The sequence below is a fragment of the Ranitomeya imitator genome, chromosome 7, assembly GCF_032444005.1.
Source record: "Ranitomeya imitator isolate aRanImi1 chromosome 7, aRanImi1.pri, whole genome shotgun sequence".
NCBI lineage: Eukaryota > Metazoa > Chordata > Amphibia > Anura > Dendrobatidae > Ranitomeya > Ranitomeya imitator.
The window spans coordinates 70,497,052-70,519,718 of NC_091288.1; the positions used below are offsets into that span (position 1 = coordinate 70,497,052).

Genomic DNA, 22,667 nt, shown 5'->3' on the forward strand with positions numbered 1-22,667 from the left:
AACGCGCCCATAGACTTGCATTGTCTAACGCATCGTGACACATCCCTAAATTGGTATGCGTTTGTCACATAACGTTTTTTTTCTGACGGACCTTCAACGCGGCTTGCAGCGTTCTCGGGTCCGGCCAAGCTAACGCACTACTAACGGAAGCGTTCATTCTGCCATAGAAGGCTATGGCAAACGCAGTCAGACGCAAATCATGAAAAATTTCCAAATAGGACCACACGTTTTAATAGCGTTTGAGGGTGGTCACATGTGTCATGTGACAGGAAATGTGATTTCGGCCATTAAAGGAGGAATATACCACTCACACATTTACTGCACGTGACAGAGTGTTGCAATAGCTCTCCTGAAATGTAAGTATATTTCTATATATATATCTCAGTATACATCATGGGAGTCTGTAATGTCCGTCGGATGTGTGTGTACTAAACATGTATTGCTTTGTTGCACACAGATGTCAGATACAGATGTCAGCAGCAGCAGCAGCGTGTCTGCGATTTTTTCGTCACAGTCGGTAGGCTTGCACTTTAAAAAACCACAATAATGTTGTGTGAAACTCCATTGTATTGAGCTAGGCATAACAATCCCGTTTATTGTTTTATTGTGAATAGGAGTCTTCTGAGCCCGAGGCTGCTAGACCACCCCCCAAAAAACATGCTAAAAGCACAAAGGTACATAGCACACATGTTGAATTTTTCATGCATAAATTTATTGATCCAATGAATACATTATTTAATGTTAATTTTTTTTTTTTTACATTTTACATACACAATAGGTTGTGGCACACGGAGGACACAAAAGAAAAAAGGTCCCTAGCCGTCTGTCATCGCCACAACTGCCAGTGGTAAATATAAAATTAGAAATATTCTATCCAATATTTATCAACAATCTATCTATTCACTTTCTATCTACTATACCTATAAACTATCTATCAACTATCTATCGCTCCATCTATTTGTCTATCTATATCTATGTATCTATCTATCTATATCTATGTATCTATCTATTTATCTATCTATCAATATCTATGTATCTATATATCTATCTATATCTATCTATCTATCTATCTATCTATATTTATGTATCTATCAATCTATCTATATTTATCCATCTATATTTATGTATCTATCTATGTATCTATCTATCTATATCTATGTATCTATCTATCTATATCTATCTATATCTATGTATCTATATATCTATATCTATCTATATCTATGTATCTATCTATATCTATGTATCTATATATCTATCTATATCTATCTATCTATCTATATCTATGTATCTATCTATCTATATCTATGTATCTATCTATTGCTATATCTATGTATCTATCTATCTCTGTATATATGAATATGGGCATCCAGTGAAATTGACACTATCAACATAACTTTTTGTGTTTACATAGTCCAAGTCAGCGGCCAAAAAAAAAAGGATTGTCGTTGACGAAGAGCCATTGACTATCCACAACGAGACACTGATCAACCTTGTGGAAGCCAACCCCTCCATATGGGACCAGAGCGACAGCTCCCACCATGACATCGTGAAGAACCGGAAGTTGTGGGATCAAATAATCTGTCACTTTGATCCCCGATACATGGAGAAGTCGACAACCTCAAAGAAAAAAATTGGTAAATATTGGTGCCGTAACATCGGAAAATGTTAACCAAAAAAAAAATAATAAAAAATTCTATCCTATCAACCTATCCACTTGTTGTCTATCTCTCAATTATCAACTATCTGTACACTATATATCTATCTATCTATACACTATTTCTAAACTATTTCTTAACTATCTATCTACTATTTATATGTCAACTATCCTAGCAAACTATGAAAAATATTTCCTATATCTTAAAACTATCTATCTACTATTTTTATATATATATATATTTTTTTTTTTAAATTTAAAGCCGATGCTGTCCATACCCGTTGGAAGTCCATCCGCGATCGCTTTGTCCGTGACTACCGGAACAGTCAGAATGCACCAAGCGGATCCAGTGGTAAACGGGTGACCCCGTATGTGCATTACGACCAACTGCTCTTTCTTCAAAAAACATTGTCTCAGCGCTCGTAAGTACAAATAGGTCTGTGTGCGAGACAAAATTGTTTAAAGGAAACTAATTTACTTTTTTTTTGGGGGGGTTACAGCACGATATGCAGTACCGCTGCTCCTAGACCGACAGAGGAACTGGAGCCTTCTCCAGTGGAACCAACGCAACCTGAAGATGTGTCTGGCATCAGCGAGCCACGATCTGCGGATAGAAGCACTGTTGCTGCAGGTGTGAGTGCCCGGTTGCAATCACAGCGTGGACGCAAGCGAGCATCACAAAAAGATGAAGCTGATGCAATTATCGTGGATGGACTCCAACGGGTAGAGGACATGTGTCGCAGTGAGCTCAAAGACCTGAGGCGAGAAATTACCGAGCTGCAAGCACGCGAGTCTGTATACTCTGCTAATGAGTGGAAGCTACTTTTCTTGTCCTATGTGCCTGTAGCACAAAATATCCCGGCACATAGAAACCTTATGTTTAGACAAAGACTGAACGAGCTTCTAGAGGAATTTGTGGGCCCCCAGGAACCCGCTCCATCGGGAACAAGAAGACTGGACATGCCGCCCTACAACCCTCAATATAGAGGCCGGGGTGAAACGAGCGTGGAACCTCAAAGACAATGTAGCAGTCCATCATATAGTTGGGCAGACAATACTCCCGTGCAGTACCAAAGTCTTTAGTACCGTTCACTGTCCCCAGCCAGGTGCAATTACCGCGTTACAAGTTTTCTTTTTTTTTTTTTTGTTATGTTTTTTGTTGTAAATTTCTATTTTCCTTTTTTTTCATCCCTATGGGATATCATATGTTAAACCTGTGTACCAACAGTTTGTTGGAAAAATCCATAAACATTTAGTAAACTGTTTCAAATTTAAGATTATTGTATGACTAACTTTTAACACAACATAACTTTTTACACGACATAAGGTAACTTTTTACACGACATCAGGTTAAACAACTTTTTACACGACATAAGGTAACTTTTTACACGACATCAGGTTAAACAACATAACTTTTTACACGACATCAGGAAGACTTTACAATATTTTCACACGTATCTGTCTTGCCATGGAACTTGGCCTTCATGTGTGAAATAATGTGCAAATTGATCACGAATCCTCATTATTTGTGCTGTTGACCGAACTGCATTCGATTCAATGCTACTGAGGTTCGACTCGCAATCATCGGGGTCTACCACCTGGGGTTCATGTCTCGCCACAAAATTATGCAGACAGATGCACGCCTTCACAACACGGTCCACATTTTCAGGTTGCAGTTGCATGCAGGTTAGTAAAATCCGCCATTTTAATGTCAAAATCCCAAAGGCACACTCCACATAACGTCTGGCCCGGCTCAAGCGATAATTAAAAATGTGCCTGCTGGAGTCTAGACTACGGCTTGAGTAGGGCTTGAGGAGATTTTGTGCTAGTTGGAAGGCCTCGTCACCAACTAAAACATAGGGCAAACTTGGGCCTTCGGTCCCCGGAAGAGGTCGTGATGAGGGTATGTTGAAACGTTGGCTGTACAAACATCGGCCCATGTTGGAGTCTCTGAATACTCTGGAATCGTTAGTCCGGCCATAAGCACCAATATCCACAGCAACAAAACGGTACCTGGCATCCGCAATCGCCATCAATACTATAGAAAAGTATTTCTTATAGTTATAGTAGAGGGAACCACTATGCGCAGGTTTCTGAATCCGAATGTGCTTTCCGTCCACGGCACCAATACAATTGGGGAAATTAGCCACATCCTCGAACTGTTGGGAAATCGCTAGCCACATTTCTGATGTTGGTGTTGGTAGCACAAGTGGTTGCAAGTTGTTCCAAATGGCATCACAAGTTTCCCGAACCAGTTGACAAATTGTTGACTTCCCAAGTCTAAACTGATAATGCAGTGACGCAAAAGTTTCTCCGGTAGCCAGATATCTGTCGACATTCAAAAACAAAAAGCAAAAAAAAATTAGGATTTTAATGATCATCTAATGGCTAGTTACAATAGAATATACAATTGCTAAATGAACATTAGGCCACACGATACCGAGATCTAGTCTTTGTCAATATAATGATAAAAAAAATGTATAATTACCTCACAGTCACTACTAAACGTTGCTCCGCACTGATGCTTTCACGAAAAGTGCTGCGATGATGATGTATCTCATCCTTCACATGCGAGAGCAGAACATCAAAGGTCTCAATAGACATCCGTAGATAGCGTTGGAATTTGAAGGGATGATCCCGAAGCTGCACATACAGGGTGTGAAAGGCACCATATGTACTCCGCAAGAAATTCACTTCGTGGATCCAATATCTCCTTTGCGAACTACGCTTTCTCTGCTGAAGTCGCAACCGCATCAAGCGAAATCTGACGAGCTCACACAAACATCTTGCTAGCAGAAGTTCACTCAATGCTTTCAAAATGGAGAATGAGTCTGTGCCCACACCCGACAATGACAAAAGGGAAAAAAAAAAAAAGAACAACTTTATTGACAGTGACAAACGCAGACAAACGGATACTTCGTAAACGGACATCAAAATGAAAAAACGCGATCACATGCGTTAACGCTAGCGTTACCGTGACGACGAATTTCACATATTTTTGCTCCTTTTCTGTACATGCGTTTAACGCATCCGTTTAACGCCATGTACTTGACGCAATGTGAACCTAGCCTTACAAAAACTGATGGAAAATCCTGACCAAATCCTGATGCAATCCTGAATGTGGACACATACCCTTAGAGGAAAAGTATAATAGAAACATATTTACCACTTCTGCATTTATCACCCACTCCTGGTTTTGGCTTACAAATACTGATGTAAAATACTGACCAAATAGTGCTAGTGTGACGGCAGCCTTACACTGATGCACCCTGAGCCTGGAGGACAGCTTGAATTTTGGGGGAATTTGATTGGGGCTGCTTATCCACCATCCAGACTATTCTGTGACGTAAACTTCCATCAATTTTTCTCTGCCGTTCACATCCATTGAGATTAGCTACAGTGACATGGGCTGTAAACATCTTGATTAAGTTATAAAAAATGTATCTAGTGGTGCTTGTGTATGTAAACTAGCTAACAGCATTATGATTATGTTGTGCACTGTGGACAAAAGAACATCAAGATCTCTGGACATGGACTTGTAACCTTGAGATTGTTGATATTTTTCAACAATTTTGGTTCTCAAGTCCTCAGACAGTTCTCTTCTTTTCTTTCTGCTCTCTGTGCTTAGTGTGGCACACACAAACATAAACGAAGCAAAGATTGAGTCAACTTCTCCCCTTTCCATATTGTTTCAGGTGTGATTTTCATATAACTCACACCTGTTACTTCCCACAAGTGAGTGTAAACAATTATCACCTGTTTGAAACAAAATTGTTCATTCACAATTTTGTAAAGGTGCCAACAATTTTGTTTGACCCACTTTTTAGGTTTTGTGTGAAATTATTTTTTTTTTTCAGTTTTTTTTTTGTATTATTCCAATTCACACAAAGGAAAAAAACGTGTTTTACAAAACATGTAAATTCAATAATTTTCTGGGAGAAAAACTAAATTTTCTGGAACAATATCAAGGGTGCCAACACTTTCAGCAAAGATTGTGCAAGCAGCAGATAAAACAGGGTACTTTTTATCAAAACTTCAGTGGGCAGCCCAGAAAGTGACACATTGCTGGGATTAGACGCTCAGACTCTGCATTATGCTGCTCTCAGATAGGACAGAAAAAAAACTGCTAACAAATTCCCTTTAAAGGAGACAGTACATATTACTCATTAAAAGCTCTTCTATCTAGATTTTTGAGGATGGGCCCTACTGGAAAGATATTGGACATCTGGACTTTTGCAGTAATCCAGCACCAAGATTCCTGAGAAGCAATCCTAGTTAGATAGATATTTAGATAGATGGATAGATAGGCTTCACTTTAAATAAAATGTACTTTTTTGGATGTGACGGTCAGTTTTTTTAAATTTGTATTCACTAACCTTCTGACTGAGCACTCCGTCTCTTAGCCACAGGTGTTTTAATCGCAGCAGGTCCATTACCCCTCCACAGAGAGAGAGAAATTTAGCCTCAGAAGAGGTTTCACAGGTACCCATTCAAATGAAGACGTTTATTCTCAGCGAGGAAAGGAAAGTGTAGGACCTGGTATACAAGAGATGCCCTAAGGTGGCAACTAGGTACACATGAATTGGCCAATTTATGCGCTAAACGCTCTCATTTGTTCATATTTCTAGTGCAGTAATGCAGTTCAATTTTCATGTTTTAGCACCGCAGTGTGCTTCCTTATTTTTTTGACTGTATATGAGTTGGCGACTCTAGGTTCAGCACCTGTTCACACTTAGTCTGTGTTTGGATGTGGCGGTCAGTTTTTGAAATTTAAATAAAATGACATGAGACTTGAGATGAAAAAGACTCGGCTTTATTTCTTCACATTATTAGAATCCTTCATCATTTACTATTTATTTTTTTTATAGCAGTTGTGTTTAAAAAGTTGGTTTACAACATATCCAATGTCTCACATCACAATTTCAATGCTTCCAGTTCAGTACAACCATTTTCCAGAGTTTTTACTGTAACTGTATGTGATCTTTATATTACAAGCTCCAGACTTGTGTTACTCCCTGATTCTAGACAATTAGCATTAGTCACATTTTTGGAGTTAGGTAGAACTTACTTTTGTTGTACTCTCCTTCTGAATTAGATAGTCTTTGTAACTTGAGCGCTTTACTTTTATTTCTAGGGGTTGCATGATAGAATTATTTACTGATGGTGTCCTACATTGGGCAGGTTTGGGCCAGGAAGACTTAACCAATGATAAATATCATTTAGATTTCCACCATTCATACTTCAGTTTTTTGGACAAACTTGCCATACTCATATACAATTGGATTTGGTCAATTTCAGGCAAAGAATGAGAAGCTTTATACTGAGAACACTGTATGTAAAGTGGTCGTGGTACCATACAGTCTCATTAATGGTGTACCAAACAAGCTGTCATGTGCTGTAATGGTGGTGTGTCTTTTACTAACTGTTTGTGGGGAAGCTTTGTATCTATTCTTTACCTGTTTATTATTTTTTACATCGGAGATGCTAAGTAATTTAATTTTTGTCCATTGAAAAACAGACTTGGGTTATAAAATCCTGAACTAATGTAATCACAAAAGATACCAATAAATCCATAATTATAATAATGTAAATAAATACAAATTAGCAATATACTGGATTAGCTGTGATTAATTAAAAGTTGCAGGATCGGTACTGGCATCTGTTTTAATCATGTATAATATTTAGTTTTTACTTTGGTGGCAATATAATTTATTACGCCTCTCGTAGTTTTATGCTTTTTTTTCTCTCAATTGGAAATCTGTTTGTTATCTTGTCTATTTCTTTCTGGTTTTCAAAAGATATAGTTTTAATTATTCATGATTTGGCATTTTTTTGCGATTATATTATTGGTTCAGCATGTGACTCTGTGGTTCTTCTGATCATTTACATCCTTCATTTTGATTGCTCAGGTTGTTTTTTGTTGTATTCATTAGGTAATAACTGCATTAAATATGCGATGGCCTTAGTTATGTTTTTATGTTTTAATATTTCATGGTGGCATAGAAAATGTAGAGGCGATTCTAACTTGTAATTCCTGCTGTATACTAAGAGTTACAGATTTCACATGTTCAACACCACAAAGACATTATCAAATTGACATTTGCCTCCTTCTAATAAAGTAAAATACAATTGAAAGTAAACAAGTGACCAACAAAAATCTTCATTCAGTAAGATGGTCCTATGGGTCAGAAGAGCGGGTTCAGAAACGTTAAGGCTTCTTATGTAGGCCTTGCCCCTCCAAATTGTCTGTAGTGGAAAAGACTCTTAGCATCCAGGTCTCCAGAATATTTCATAGCTTCAGCAAACATTTTCACCACCTAGAAAATATATTCAAAATTTATGTAAAAAACATGATTTATAGTTATGTAATCTTTACAGAATTGTGAATGTGCCGGTCTGATGACCTGACCCCATTTATTTGCTGCTTCTCAATTGTTAGCAGCACAGTAACTTATATTGATTAAATGTTAATTTACTCGAGTATGAGAGAGAACATTTTACGCAGTCTCCATTATGTGAGAAATGAATGGTTGATGCAACGACGGAAGTAGGTGTTCATATTGAATGTAAGCGAGGAGTGAATGACATGCGAAACACCAGATTACCGTTCTATAGCTGTCCACATTATAATACTGTTACATAACAGACACGCTATTGACAAGTCATATACAAGCATATGCACTAAAAGCAAAGGTATATTAAATTAAATTAGAAGTAGCTGTTAAAAAATGATTTGGTCCTGCATAAAGCTTATGTCTAGCAGGAGGCTGCCTTTAACCCCTTCCCGACCTTTGACGCATACGCTGCGTCATGAAAGTCGGTGCCATTCCGACCCATGACGCAGCATATGCGTCATGGAAAGATCGCGTCCCAGCAGATCAGGTGAAAGGGTTAACTCCCATTTCACCCGATCTGCAGGGACGGGGGAAGTGGTAGTTTAGCCCAGGGGGGGTGGCTTCACCCCCCCGTGGCTACGATCGCTCTGATTGGCTGTTGAAAGTGAAACTGCCAATCAGAGCGATTTGTAATATTTCACCTAAAAAAAATGGTGAAATATTACAATCCAGCCATGGCCGATGCTGCAATATCATCGGCCATGGCTGGAAACACTAATGTGCATCCTGTCCGCTCCCCCCGTGCTCCAATCACAGCCCCCGTGCTCCAATCAAACCCCCCCGCACTCCGATCCCCCCGCCCCCGCACAGCGATCCCCCCGCACAGCGATCCCCCCCGTGCTCCGATCCACCTGCCCGCACAGCGATCCCCCACTCCGTGCTCCAATCCACCCCCCCGTGTTCCGATCCACCCCCCCATGCTCCGATCCACCCCCCCCGTGCTCCGACGCCCCCCCCGTGCCCTGATCTCCCCCCCTTATACTTACCTGGCCTCCCGGGGTCCGTCCGTCTTCTTTCCTGGGCGCCGCCATCTTCCAAAATGGCGGGCGCATGTGCAGTGCGCCCGCCGAATCTGCCGGCTGGCAGATTCGTTCCAGAGTGAATTTTGATCACTGAGATATAACCTATCTCAGTGATCAAAATAAAAAAAAAGTAAATGACCCCCCCCCTTTGTCACCCCCATAGGTAGGGACAATAAAAAAAATAAATATATCTTTTTTTTTCCACTAAGGTTGGGGTAAGAACTAGGGTTAGGGTTAGGGGTAGGGTTGGGGTTAGGGTTAGGGGTAGGGTTAGGGGTAGGGGTAGGGTCAGGGTTAGGGTTCGGGATGTGCACACGTATTCTGGTCCTATGCGGATTTTTCTGCAGAGGATTTGATAAATCCGCAGTGCTAAACCGCTGCGGATTTATGGCGGATTTACCGCGGTCTTTCTGCGCATTTCACTGCGGTTTTACAACTGCGATTTTCTATTTGAGCAGTTGTAAAACCGCTGCGGAATCCGCACAAAGAAGTGACATGCTGCGGAATGTAAACCGCTGCGTTTCCGTGCAGTTTTTCCGCAGCATGTGTACAGCGATTTTTGTTTCCCATAGGTTTACATTGAACTGTAAGCTCATGGGAAACTGCTGCGGATCCGCAACGTTTTCCGCAGCGTGTGCACATACCTTTAGAATTAGGCTATGTGCACACGGTGCGGATTTGGCTGCGGATCCGCAGCAGTGTTCCATCAGGTTTACAGTACCATGTAAACATATGGAAAGCCAAATCCGCTCTGCCCATGGTGCGGAAAATACCGCGCGGGAGCGCTGCGTTGTATTTTCCGCAGCATGTCAATTCTTTGTGCGGATTCCGCAGCGTTTTACACCTGTTCCTCAATAGGAATCCGCAGGTGAAATCCGCACAAAAAACACTGGCAATCCATGGTAAATCCGCAGGTAAAACGCAGTGCCTTTTACCCGCGTATTTTTCAAAAATGGTGCTGAAAAATCTCATACGAATCCGCAACGTTGGCACATAGCCTTAGGGTTGGGTTGGAATTAGGGTTGTGGTTAGGGTTAGAGGTGTGTTGGGGTTACGGGTGTGTTGGGGTTAGGGTTGTGATTAGGGTTACGGCTACAGTTGGGATAAGGTTTACGGGTGTGTTGGAGTTAGAATTGAGGGGTTTCCACTGTTTAGGCACATCAGGGGGTCTCCAAACGCAACATGGCGCCACCATTGATTCCAGCCAATCTTGTATTCAAAAAGTCAAATGGTGCTCCCTCACTTCCGAGCCCCGACGTGTGCCCAAACAGTGGTTTACCCCCACATATGGGGTACCAGCATACTCAGGACAAACTGCGCAACAATTACTGGGGTCCAATTTCTCCTGTTACCCTTGAGAAAATAAAAAATTGCTTGCTAAAACATCATTTTTGAGGAAAGAAAAATGATTTTTTATTTTCACGGCTCTGCATTGTAAACGTCTGTGAAGCACTTGGGGGTTCAAAGTGCTCACCACATATCTAGATAAGTTCCTTTGGGGGTCTAGTTTCCAAAATGGGGTCACTTGTGTGGGGTTTCTACTGTTTAGGCACACCAGGGGCTCTGCAAACGCAACTTGACGCCTGCAGACCATTCCATCAAAGTCTGCATTTCAAAAGTCACTACTTACCTTCTGAGCCCCCACGTGTGCCCAAACAATGGTTTACCCCCACACATGGGGTATCAGCTTACTCAGGAGAAACTGGACAACAACTTTTGTGGTCCAATTTCTCCTGTAACCCTTGGGAAAATAAAAAATTCTGGGCTAAAAAATTATTTTTGAGGAAAGAAAACGTAATTATTATTTTCACTGCTCTGTGTTATGAACTTCTGTGAAGCACTTGGGGGTTCAAAGTGCTCACCTCACATCTAGATAAGTTCCTTTCGGGGTCTAGTTTCCAAAATGGGGTCACTTGTGGGGGGTTTCTACTGTTTAGCCACATCAGGGGCTCTGCAAACGCAACGTGACGCCCGCAGAGCATTCCATCAAAGTCTGCATTTCAAAACGTCACTACTTCACTTCCGAGCCCCAGCATGTGCCTAAACAGTGGTTTACCCCCACATATTGGGTATCAGCGTACTCAGGAGAAACTGGACAACAACTTTTGGGGTCAAATTTCTCCTGTTACCCTTGGGAAAATAAAAAATTGCGGGCTAAAAAATCGTTTTTGAGAAAAGAATTTTATTTTTTTTTTCATGGCTCTGCGTTATAAACTTCTGTGAAGCACTTGAGGGTTCAAAGTGCTCACCACACATCTAGATTAGTTCCTTTGGGGGTCTAGTTTCCAAAATGGGGTCATTTGTGGGGGATCTCCAATGTTTAGGCACACAGGGGCTCTCCAAACGCGACATGGTGTCCGCTCAAGAGTGCAGCCAATTTTTCATTCAAAAAGTCAAATGGCGCTCCTTCCCTTCCAAGCCCTGCCGTGCGCCCAAACAGTGGTTTACCCCCACATATGAGGTATCAGCGTACTCAGGACAAATTGGACAACAACTTTCGTTGTTCAGTTTCTCCTTTTACCATTGGGAAAATACAAAAATTGTTGCTGAAAAATCATTTTTGTGACTAAAAAGTTAAATGTTCATTTTTTCCTTCCATGTTGCTTCTGCTGCTGTGAAGCACCTGAAGGGTTAATAAACTTCTGGAATGTGGTTTTGTGCACCTTGAGGAGTGCAGTTTTTAGAATGGTGTCACTTTTGGGTATTTTCAGCCATATAGACCCCTCAAACTGACTTCAAATGTGAGGTGGTCCCTAAAAAAAATGGTTTTGTAAATTTCGTTGTAAAAATGAGAAATCGCTGGTCAAATTTTAACCCTTATAACTTCCTAGTAAAAAAAAATTTTGTTTCCAAAATTGTGCTGATGTAAAGTAGACGTGTGGGAAATGTTATTTATTAACTATTTTGTGTCACATACCTCTCTGGTTTAACAGAATAAAAATTCAAAATGTGAAAATTGCGAAATTTTCAAAATTTTCGCCAAATTTCCGTTTTTATCACAAATAAACACAGAATTCATTGACCTAAATTTACCACTAACATAAAGCCCAATATGTCACGAAAAAACAGTCTCAGAACCGCTAGGATCCGTTGAAGCGTTCCTGAGTTATTACCTCATAAAGGGACACTGGTCAGAATTGCAAAAAACGGCAAGGTCTTTAAGGTCAAAATAGGCTGGGTCATGAAGGGGTTAAAAGGAATTTGCACTGCAACAGTGTGTTAGGCTACTTTCACACTAGCGTCGGAATCTGCCCGTCGCAATGCGTCGTGCCGAGATTCCGACGCTAGCGTTTGATGCGCCGCACTACGGGTGCAGCGGATGTATTTCTCCGGCGCATCCACTGCCCCATTGTGAGGTGCGGGGAGGTGGGGGCGGAGTTCCGGCCACGCATGTGCGGTCGGAAAAAGCGGTCCGTCGGCAGCAAAAAACGTTACATTTAAAGTTTTTTGCTCCCGGCGGTCCGCCACAACACGGCGCAACCGTCGCACGATGGTTGCTATGTGTGGCAATGCGTTGCAGTGCGTCGCTAATGTTAATCTATGGGGCAAAAACACATCCTGCAAACAACTTTGCAGGATGCGTTTTTTGCCATAAATGACGCATTGCGACGTATTGCAAAAAACGCCAGTGTGAAAGTAGCCTTAGCTGTAGATAGGGTTAATTTTTGGAGCCAGCCCAGTATGGGAAGAGTTATGTATGCACAAGGAAATGCTGTTTCCTGTTGTTAGGGAGATAGGAAAAACTATTGAGAAGTGAAAAGACCTATGGGCTTGTTCCTCGTAGACCTGCATTGAAACAGGTATTTGTGTTCCAAGAAAGGAGGACATATCGGATAGCATGTTCTGAAGGAAATAAGCACTAAGTGGGTGATGGATTCACAATCTCAGACAAAGGGGCCTAGCAAGTACTACACTGAATGAAGGATTCCTTATCTCGGGCAAGTGGGTCTAAGGCAAATGATTATCTCAACTATGTAAGAAGCTACGGTATAACCAGACCTGAGGGTCGTAAAGGAGAAGTTGGCCAAGCTGGAACACATGTTCTCCTATAGGGAATTGAAGATGCAGTGGCACAACAAGGAGCCTGTGATCTACATCAAATGGACTCAGAGTAGTGGTGTCGAGACATACCTCAGTCAGTGAGGTCCTCCTGAATCATCTGGGAGTTGAGATCAGCTGTGAGGGGCCTGACCTTCTCAACTGTTACATCATTGGGCTCCGTGAATTTGGTACAATACATCCCTTAATATATGAACTACACATGTCTGCTACATCACAAGACTCTGCTACGTCATTGATCAGTGCCACTCAGAACCCTGGTGCATATTCTGCCTTGCCACATCATCAAGTCTACTCAGCTGTGCCATTGACTCATCTCCACTTAACCGGTCTCTTTGTTGAGCTTCCTACTTTCTTCTCAATTCATATACAAGCATACGCACTAAAAGCAAAGGTATATTAAATTAAATTAGAAGTAGCTGTTAAAAAATGATTTGGTCCTGCATAAAGCTTATGTCTAGCAGGAGGCTGCCTTTAAAAGGAATTTGCACTGCAACAGTGTGTTAGGCTACTTTCACACTAGCGTCGGAATCTGCCCGTCTACTCCACATCTCCTGTTGCTGTCCAGCCATTACAGTCTCCCTTGCTTCCACCTGTTCACTTCACTGCATCAACATCATTTCTTCTTTCTGCACAAAAACTGCTCACCCAAACTGAGGGCTTCAAGAATGTGACTCACCATAACATGTAGCATGACTGCCTCATCTGTAACTCTAGTAAAATCTGTCTCTAGGCAGCAAGAACATCCTTCCTACGAGCTGCCATTGCAAAGTCTACCCCTGAGGCGAGAGACTGGTTGGAGCAGTTACATGTTCATCCAGCTGTATCAGGGAGTATGGACACTGGCAGATGACCATGAAACCATTATAAGATAGGTGGCAGTGAATTGTAAAGGTGAGTATACTTTATTTAGTTATTTTAGAACATACTGGATAGTTTTTTTTATTTAAAATATGCAGGTGGATTGCCACTCTAATTCTGATTCTGAGTTCTGTACCCCTGCATTTATTTCACAGCTATTACTTTTTTCAAGATGGTTAGGTACATTATTTTACCAAATTTTCTACTGAAAAAGCCCAAGCCAGAGTGAAGGGGTTGGGTTTACATTGAAATCTGCTGTATCTAATTGATGCAAATTTGTTCAGCCAGCAGCTACTCTAAAGTCCCCCATATACAAAAGACTAACGTCAGTTGAATCCACTGATATCGACGAGTTTGGCTGACAGTCAAGTGTATGGAAGTGTATGGAAGCCCTAGACAATTTGTTATCGGGGGGGAGAATTAATCTGGCATTTTGGATTTTGAACTGTTGATCTTATTGTCTCCTGGAGATAAGCTGCTGCCGGACATTTTTGGCAATGGCTCTGTGATAAAGAACACAGGGGCACTCGGCTGATCAAGCGCTCCTCTGTATAAAGGAGGGATGGCCAAGATGGCTTATCAGATGAACCATCGTTCGGCTAACAACCATCAAGTGTGTACATGGGGCTTAAGTGTGTGGTCAGTTCTGCTTTTATACATGTTTATAAAGATAACTGTCACTGACCTGGAAATTGGTGAGTAATGCAAGTCCACTGTCCACTGCAGCCCTCCTTATTATAAAGTTGTCGCGCACGTACTTTGTGTTGCTGTTTGGTAAGTTAATTACCATGTCAATGTTGCCTTCCTTGATCAACCTGAAAAAAGAAGAGTATTATGAGCTATGGCAGAAAATTACTTTGCATCCCAAATTTGAATGTTAACGCAGCAATTATTTATTTTTCTAGCCAAAATAAAGTTTGCCTTAAAATATATTTTGCCTTAAAATATATTTTAAAGCACTCCAATACATTGTATCAGTAAATTCAGTGCTAAATCATCCAGGTAAAGTAGATTAGACATAAAAGAAATCTGTATATTAGCTATAAAGTAACACTGGTAGGGATAAAGCCAAGCTACAACATATTTTATCAATCTATTTAGTTTAGTTGTGTTTTTTAGACTTTTGCTTAAACACAACGCCATAGTAGAGACGGCGGATTAACTGCACAATAGGACCCACTATAATAGATTGCTGTTGTTCAGGCAATCATGAAAACAGACTCAAATGCCAATATTTATTATCCAGGTCTCATCCACAACATATTACTTTGTTTTCATTTTCCCTGTTTCATTGCATTAGAATTGACCACACTATTCCAGCCACAATGCAGTGTTTGTATAGTAATTATGTTTTACATTTACTGTACATAGTGTTCCAGTCGTGTTAACCAGTTACTGTGACACAACATGCACTCTCATATATAAATTACAATTATTGGGATTTTAGAACATACTTGGAGATTGAGGGAGAACTGGACTGTCCCTCCTGGGAAGGCCAAGCAACAGCTGTAGCGGGAACATCGTTTGCATTGAGCCAGTCTGCAGTGGCCTCAGTAGCATACAGCTGTATAAAAGGTGAGAAAAAGAAACAAATATAAAGTTTAGACTATGCCTGGTATCTGTGGCATCAAGTATGACTTGCAAATATGTTAAAATGGTCAATAAAGATGAAATAACTATTAGTACATGTATAATATACATGTCTGTCTTTCTACAATGGATATAAAAAGTCTACAAAAATTGTAAAAATTGCCAGGTTTTTGTCATATAAAAGCATACCAAGAAGAAGAATCATTTCTGAACTTTTTCCATTTTTAATGTCAATAAACTGAAATTATTTTGAGGGGGAAAAGAAAAACAACAAATCTAGAATAATGTGGTTACATAAGTGTGAACATCTTATAATTGGGGAAGTGGTTGCCTTCAGAATTAGAAAATCACTTTAAACACGTTATATAGTAGTATGTACACAGCTGTCATCATTTAAGGCAATTTTTATTAACTCCATATAAAGTTTAAATGTTCTAATAGTATTTTCCTGATGTTTTCTTAGTTGCATTTTATATAAAAAAAAGGCCCATAAACAGCTTACAACACAGCAAAGGGATCTCAATGCTGAAAGTTATCAGTCAGGAGAAGGGTATAAAAATGTTTTCAAGGCAATAGATATATCATAGAACAATGAGAAGGCAGTTATCAAGAAGTAGCATAAATTTTGCACAAATATGTCATTACTTAGAATGGATGTCCCTCACAAATTTATGAAAATACAAAAATCCTTTTTCTTCTTCGAGACTACCAAGAGGCCTACAGCAACATAACAGGAGCTGCAGGAATATCTGACAAGTACTGGTTGTGCACTGTATGTGATGACAATCTCACATATTTTTCATATATATGACCTATTTTATACATGACTGACCTGTGGGTTAGGGCGGCAATACAAAAGCATTTTCTAACAAAGAAAAACTACCAGGTTTGCTATGTTTGGGAAAACATGGTATATTGAGACCAAGGCTGAATGTTTTAGCCAAAATTCCAAAAGGTATGTTTGGTGCAAATCCAACATTGCACATTACCAAAAGAGCACCATACCCACAGTGAAGCATGGTGGAGGCAGCATTATGCTTTGGGGCTGTTTATCAGCATCTGTAACTAGGGTTTTGGTCAAAGTGGAGGGAATTATCAACAGTTCTAAATATCAATCAATTTCTTCATGCCTCTGCTAAAATTAGGAGGTTGAAAAGGAATGTTACTTTTCAGCACAAATAACAACCCTAAGTATGAAATCTGACAGACTTGGAGCTACTAAAGAGTGGTCAATGGTTCCTTATTCTAGTTGTGCCATGCCGATAGACTCCTACCCAAAAAGACTCAATGTCGTCATAAATTCAATGAGTACTTTCGTAATGTATTAGTTTAAGGGAGTACATTTTTATGCAAACATAATACTTTTTATTTTTATTTTTTTCACCTGAAAATATTTGTTTATTTTTCAATTGGATTGTACAGATTATGGGTGACATTAAAGATGCTATATAGCAAATAAACACTAGATAATAAAAACAGGGGGTGATCAGTGACCAGTGTCCAAATTCCCAAAAATCTCACTAAATCAATTATTTTACAGCGAGGTGAGTACCAATATTATGGCAAGCAAGTAGTGTTTTTGTTGGGCATTTTTCCACTTGGGTGAGTTGTGGATTGCCCTTGTAAGGGTGGGAGTCTTGAGGGCAAAGGACCGTTAACTGCTGATTAGGACACAATAGGGCCAGGTCCGGATCCCCCTACCCATCTATACAAGAAAGTGAGCTGCTGGTTGGATATTTAGCTGAATGATATAGTCGCTAACAAAATATTGGTGAGAGCATTCCACTTATATATTATATTGTATTTTCCATTCAGTAAGCATTCATATAGAGGCATGGAAAAGATTCTGATTACTGAAGTATAAACCCTGGGTTTAAAAAATGCCTTTGATCTGATGACCACTGTCATAGTAGCCCCTGGAGATGGGGCCCTCACTATCCCTGTCCTAAAGGTACTCTTAAAGGTGGAGAGGCCTGAGTCGCTCACTTTACTATGCTCCTGAACGCACATTGAAACTATTCCCTCTCCCACCCAGGGAGGTATGGGACAGCTGTGAAATGGATAGCACAAACCAGACAGGCAGGGAAATGAAAGGAAACTGCAATCAAACAAATATGCTCATGAAACACCAAAATGGAATACAAGGGCACAATAGGAATGACCAACCATATGGGAGAGGATAAGGAAATACACACACAACCAAAATCACACAGATAACTCGTAGACTACTCCTTCACTACCAAAAAGGGTAGTTGTAAGCTATCACCAGCAGAGAACAGAGGATGTAGTGAGGTTTGCAGAAGTAGAAATAGAAGAAGCAGAGTGATAGGAGAGGCCAAATAGCAGAAGGAAAACACCTGCTGTAAGAAAGGAGTGGACGAACAAACAGCAACCAGATCTCCAGCGGATAGAGACGCCGGCAGACAAACACAAGACTGCCTGATTGAATCCTGAGGCATGACAGTTAGCATAATTCTTACTTGATTCATTTTTTCCTCCACTACTGTGGTCTAAATAGAATCCAAAACTGTGAATAGGAGCTTTTAGTGTTTTTAGAAATGTGTGTTTTAGTTATATATTTTTTTCATATTCAGTTTGATTTAAAGTCATGTTTTAACATTGGTGACATTAAAGAAGGAAAACATTTTAAAATGACTATTCTTCATGTGATTTTTTACATTTATTTATATAATTCTTGTTTGAATATTTAAATATCAAAAAACAAGATTTACTGTAAAAATACATGAATTCACGTATCTTCTGCTATTTAGTAGTCAGTCACACTTTGAAAAACTGCTCCATAGACAATGGCGTATTTTTCTTGGCTAATGATTAGTAAAAGAAAATGTTTTTCTACCTTGAATCCTTCATCTTTCAGTTGCTGGGCAGTGCCAAGGAAGTGGGGACGGAATGAATGCTACAATACATCAATGAAAGGAAAGAAAAGTTAAACTAAAACATAAGTTTTATTCTACTTTTTAAGCATTGATTATATAGCACACAAATTATATGGAAAAGTTGTGTAGACGACAGCATTATAATCCAATTATTATATTATGAGCACAATTATACAGCAATTATCAAGCTTCATACCGGAAAACATGTACATTATTTTGTCGTGAAATTACCTTTTATCTTAACCATAAAAATATTTATATTGTTTCTATTTTTTTTTTTAAAGGACTTGTTTTATAAATACAGCCTCTACTATGTAGATCGGCGGATTACTGCAGGTCGGACTTCTGGAAGACTACTTCACACTAGGTTTTGTGATAACCATTGGATGCATACACCGGGAAGATTCCCTTACGCAGTTTCTCCTCCAATGTCACAATATAGGAAAGCAGCAGCATCTGTAACTCATAGTCTCCCAAACTTTAAAAAATTTAGGAGTACGATTTCCTTGTTAGGACTCGTGATTAAATCAGGCGAATGCTATTCGATTAAAAATTGGATTGCATTCGTACCAATTTAATCCTATGGTTCTGTTCTCGGTGGCGTTTTTTTTCCTGCTCGCTATTGGACAGGCAAAATTCGGCAGCATGCTCAGATTGCATGCCAAATTTGGATAGCACCCAAAAAAGTCTATGGGAAGGTGTGAAACATCGCACTGCACTCGGATATCAACCAAGAGCAGTAGGATTCCCGCCGACCCGGGCAGCAGAGGAGATGGAGAAATTACTTTCTCCATCTCCTCTGCACCTGCAAGAGGATTGGAGCATAGTAGCACTGATACTCGGCGCACACTCGTAGCAGAACAGGAGCCAAGTGTCAGTAGCATATCGGATGATCTCACAACAGATGTGATGCGCTAGTGTGTCTACGGCAGGGCTGTCAAACTGCATTCCTCGAGGGCTGCAAACAGGTCATGTTTTCAGGAATTCCTTGTACTGCACAGGTGATAATTTAATCACCTACACAAATAATGAGTTGGTGATTAAATTATCACCTGTGCAGTACAAGGAAATCCTGAAAACATGACCTGTTTGCAGCCCTCGAGGAATGCAGTTGGACACCCCTGGTCTACGGCCTTTTATTAAATGCCTCAGTACATTTGCTAAACTATTCCATATAGCAAGAAAAGTATTGGGACACATATTAGCCCAACAACGGCCACTTGTTTGGCCTCCATCAGTACAATATGGGTCTATAGATATGTATGATACATGCGCCAAGAGCTTTCTCATCATGTATGGCAGAAACATTACCAGAAACACTATGTAGCAGCCTATCAGTCCTTGTTTAGTTGTTATTTCTGAGGAAATCTAAATATGACCGTACATTTTCCCACCAGAGAGGAACTGCAGTATGACATGCAGGCCATTTAAATGAATGGATGACTACGTAAATTAAGTGCATGCCCAGATTATGTCCACCAAAGAGACTTTCTTTGCATGTGCATCTCACTCTCCCTCTCTGATGCTTTATCGGAGCATATGAAAATGTTTTATCCCTACAGATTACCCCTTTTAAGAATATTTTTCGTGCTATTTATATTCTGAAGGGGATTAAGTGCAAATATAAAAATAATGTTAAAATATAATTTCTATTCAACTGCAGTTCATTACTTTATACTATTTTTCATTATTTTTGTTGCATCGCTGGCCAGCTATACAGTTTTCAATTTTGCCCATTACCGGTACTTACTATAAATCATTAACAAATGTTGCAACCCTTGTGCGTAAACTGGTACATATTCCACTGTGGAGCGGTCATGCTGGTTTTTACTTACAATATAGTTATGCTACAGAGTTAGTATATCAAGTTCTGTTGTACTGACCTGGATTCCAATCAGAATTCCCTTTTGGGGCAGTTTAAAACCAGTAGAGATCATGGCCTTCAGGAAGGCAGAGTAGATGTTTTGTCCATAGCAAGCCACCTGAAAAGAAAAAAATGCTTGTTAATCAGGTGAAAAGATCTTTTGGTCTGGATAAAAGATCATCGTTCTCGGCAGCACATCACTCAGTGCTAACAGGATCTGCGCTGCCGAGAACAATGGTAGCCCATGTGCACAGAACCAGGTATTAGAGATCGTTGATCGCTCATCATTGCTGCAGTGGTGCTTTAAATTAATTTTAATACATTATTGTGGTGTACAATACCAAATTCTGAAAAAATGATATTAGAGTACCGTGTTAGCTTGAAATATCTGTGTAAATACTTTTATGCTCAAAAGCGACAAAAGTATTCAAGGAATTACACCTTTAAAATAAATCAGACAGCAGTTTTTTGCTGTGTAATCTGAGATCAGCACGAGATAGTTGCTGAGACACTGATTTCAGTGATGAGTACCTTATTAGGCTGTGTGCTCTTATTTAAATAAGATGAGTGTTTTATCATCAGCAGAGTAACGCTAGAGGACTGGACGCTCTCATGCATCCTGGTCCAACCAAGCCCCCCAGTACTAATTAGCATATGACTGTCACTATACAATGTGCACAGAAAGCTGTGTTGTGGGCGAGTGCAGCTTTCTGAGCTCTGCTAACTGCTATATCTGAAATATGTGATCGTATCACAACTGCTGCACCCAGTAAACTAAATGACATATCGCTGGAACCAGGGTCTCAGTCTCCACATTATGTTGTTTTCAGATAGCAAAAACTAATAACAATAACTAACTAGAAACAATATTAAAATGTTTTTCTATCATATAGAAAAATATTTAGAATTGAGAGTCCTCAGTGGTTGATGCCTTTTAATGGCTAACTGAAAAGATGGTAACAAATTGCAAGCTTTCGAGACTACACAGGTCTCTTCATCAGGCAAAGACTAAAGCAAATTCTGAAGAATCACATATTTATACACAACACTGCACAGAACTGTCATTATGGGAGAGTGATAAGTGATAAACAGTTGTGTCCATAAATATTGGAAAGTATAAATATGTGATTCCTCAGAATTTGCTTAAGTCTGTGCCTGATGAAGAGACCTGTGTAGTCTTGAAAGCTTGCAATTTGTTACCATCTTTTCAGTTAGCCATTAAAAGGTATCAACCACTGAGGACTCTCAATTCTAAATATTTTTCTATCTATTGGCTAACACGGTACCAAGATATTTATCTTTCCTGTTTCTATCATATAAGAACCAATTATTTACCAATTTTAGCTGTTCCTTTTTTATTCTAGCTCTGTCTTCTAATATCAACCAAATTAAACGTCACTTTTCTACCTTTCAGTCTCGTACATCCCATTTAGGAGTCACTTATCCCTTATTTGCCAACTTCTTCCATATCTACTGCTCCTCTTATCTGAGTTTATCTAGTTGTTTACTAGAGTTCCATGTGACGGAGCTGCCGTGCTTTACTGTTCGTTGTTGTTTATTCTGAATGCTTATTTGATCAAATTCATTTTGTGCTTCAAACTTTTTCATGTGTTTGTCTTTTTTCAAATACGATAAAATTAGGAGAACTCAAATAGGATCTCACCTTAAATTTGGTATTATTTATTGTTAAAAGGAACCCATCAGAAAACTCTACAACACCAGAATCATTTCAGGAGTGAAATTGAAAACGCATCCATGCTCGGGTGACGTAGGTATCTGACGATTGAACGCCATGCTAACCGCTATCATATGTATATGGCAAATATGGCCAGCTTAAAACAGGAGTTTTTTATTTTTTTTATTGTTTAGGCCAATAGTAGAGTTGAGCGAATATGTTCAGAATCGGTCTCCGAATCTGAATTTGCCATATTTGTGCCATATTGGCACCCTATTTGTGCCGAATTTATGTTTGATCGATTCTGATCATATTCGTTCATTTCTCCAATTGACTCCATTGACGTTCGGCTGTGTTCGGCAAATATTGCAAATACAATATTTGCCGCCGATCGTAATCGGAACTGATTTGTGAAATATTAGCTCAACTCTAGCCAAGAGATCACAAATTAATATCTTTTTTGATTGTAATACCTAGATAGTTCAATAACAGCCATCAGAACTTCCAAGTATGGAAATTATTTAGGATGTGAAACTTACCTCACCAGTAGACGCCATCTCACAACGCAGAACTGGATCAGCTCCTCTCAAGCGTGGCCAGGAGAACATTGGTGCCTGTGTAAAGATGGTGATCATTAGCATGAACATGGT

The 22,667-nt window shown here is 39.8% G+C and overlaps 2 protein-coding genes across 2 annotated transcripts in view; one reads left to right on the plus strand and one right to left on the minus strand.

Annotated features, from left to right (window-relative positions):
- The first annotated feature begins 1,415 nt into the window (after nucleotides 1-1,415).
- Nucleotides 1,416-2,874, plus strand: LOC138645863 (uncharacterized). The gene is made up of 3 exons (XM_069735369.1): nucleotides 1,416-1,634; nucleotides 1,917-2,076; nucleotides 2,155-2,874. The coding sequence occupies exons 1-3, from the start codon at nucleotides 1,601-1,603 to the stop codon at nucleotides 2,735-2,737; spliced, it is 777 nt and encodes a 258-aa protein (XP_069591470.1). The 5' UTR covers nucleotides 1,416-1,600; the 3' UTR covers nucleotides 2,738-2,874.
- Nucleotides 2,875-6,451: 3,577 nt separating this feature from the next.
- The window catches only part of CPS1 (carbamoyl-phosphate synthase 1), a 111,222-nt gene continuing 95,006 nt past the window's right edge, over nucleotides 6,452-22,667 (minus strand). Inside the window, exons 33-38 of the mRNA XM_069735370.1 lie at nucleotides 22,557-22,631; nucleotides 20,362-20,460; nucleotides 18,439-18,498; nucleotides 15,446-15,555; nucleotides 14,677-14,806; nucleotides 6,452-7,971 (exon numbers count right to left, since the gene is read on the minus strand). Coding sequence (XP_069591471.1) covers nucleotides 7,873-7,971; nucleotides 14,677-14,806; nucleotides 15,446-15,555; nucleotides 18,439-18,498; nucleotides 20,362-20,460; nucleotides 22,557-22,631 — 573 coding nt within the window. The 3' untranslated portion in view covers nucleotides 6,452-7,872. The remainder of the gene's footprint in view (nucleotides 7,972-14,676; nucleotides 14,807-15,445; nucleotides 15,556-18,438; nucleotides 18,499-20,361; nucleotides 20,461-22,556; nucleotides 22,632-22,667) is intronic.

Excerpts from the sequence above, each read along its gene's own strand:
- LOC138645863 (XM_069735369.1), top strand. The coding sequence starts at position 1,601 with ATGGAGAAGTCGACAACCTCAAAGAAAAAAATTG. Across the intron at positions 1,635-1,916 it reads AACCTCAAAGAAAAAAATTG|CCGATGCTGTCCATACCCGT; the intron begins GTAAATATTGGT and ends TTAAATTTAAAG. Across the intron at positions 2,077-2,154 it reads AAAACATTGTCTCAGCGCTC|CACGATATGCAGTACCGCTG; the intron begins GTAAGTACAAAT and ends GGGGGGTTACAG.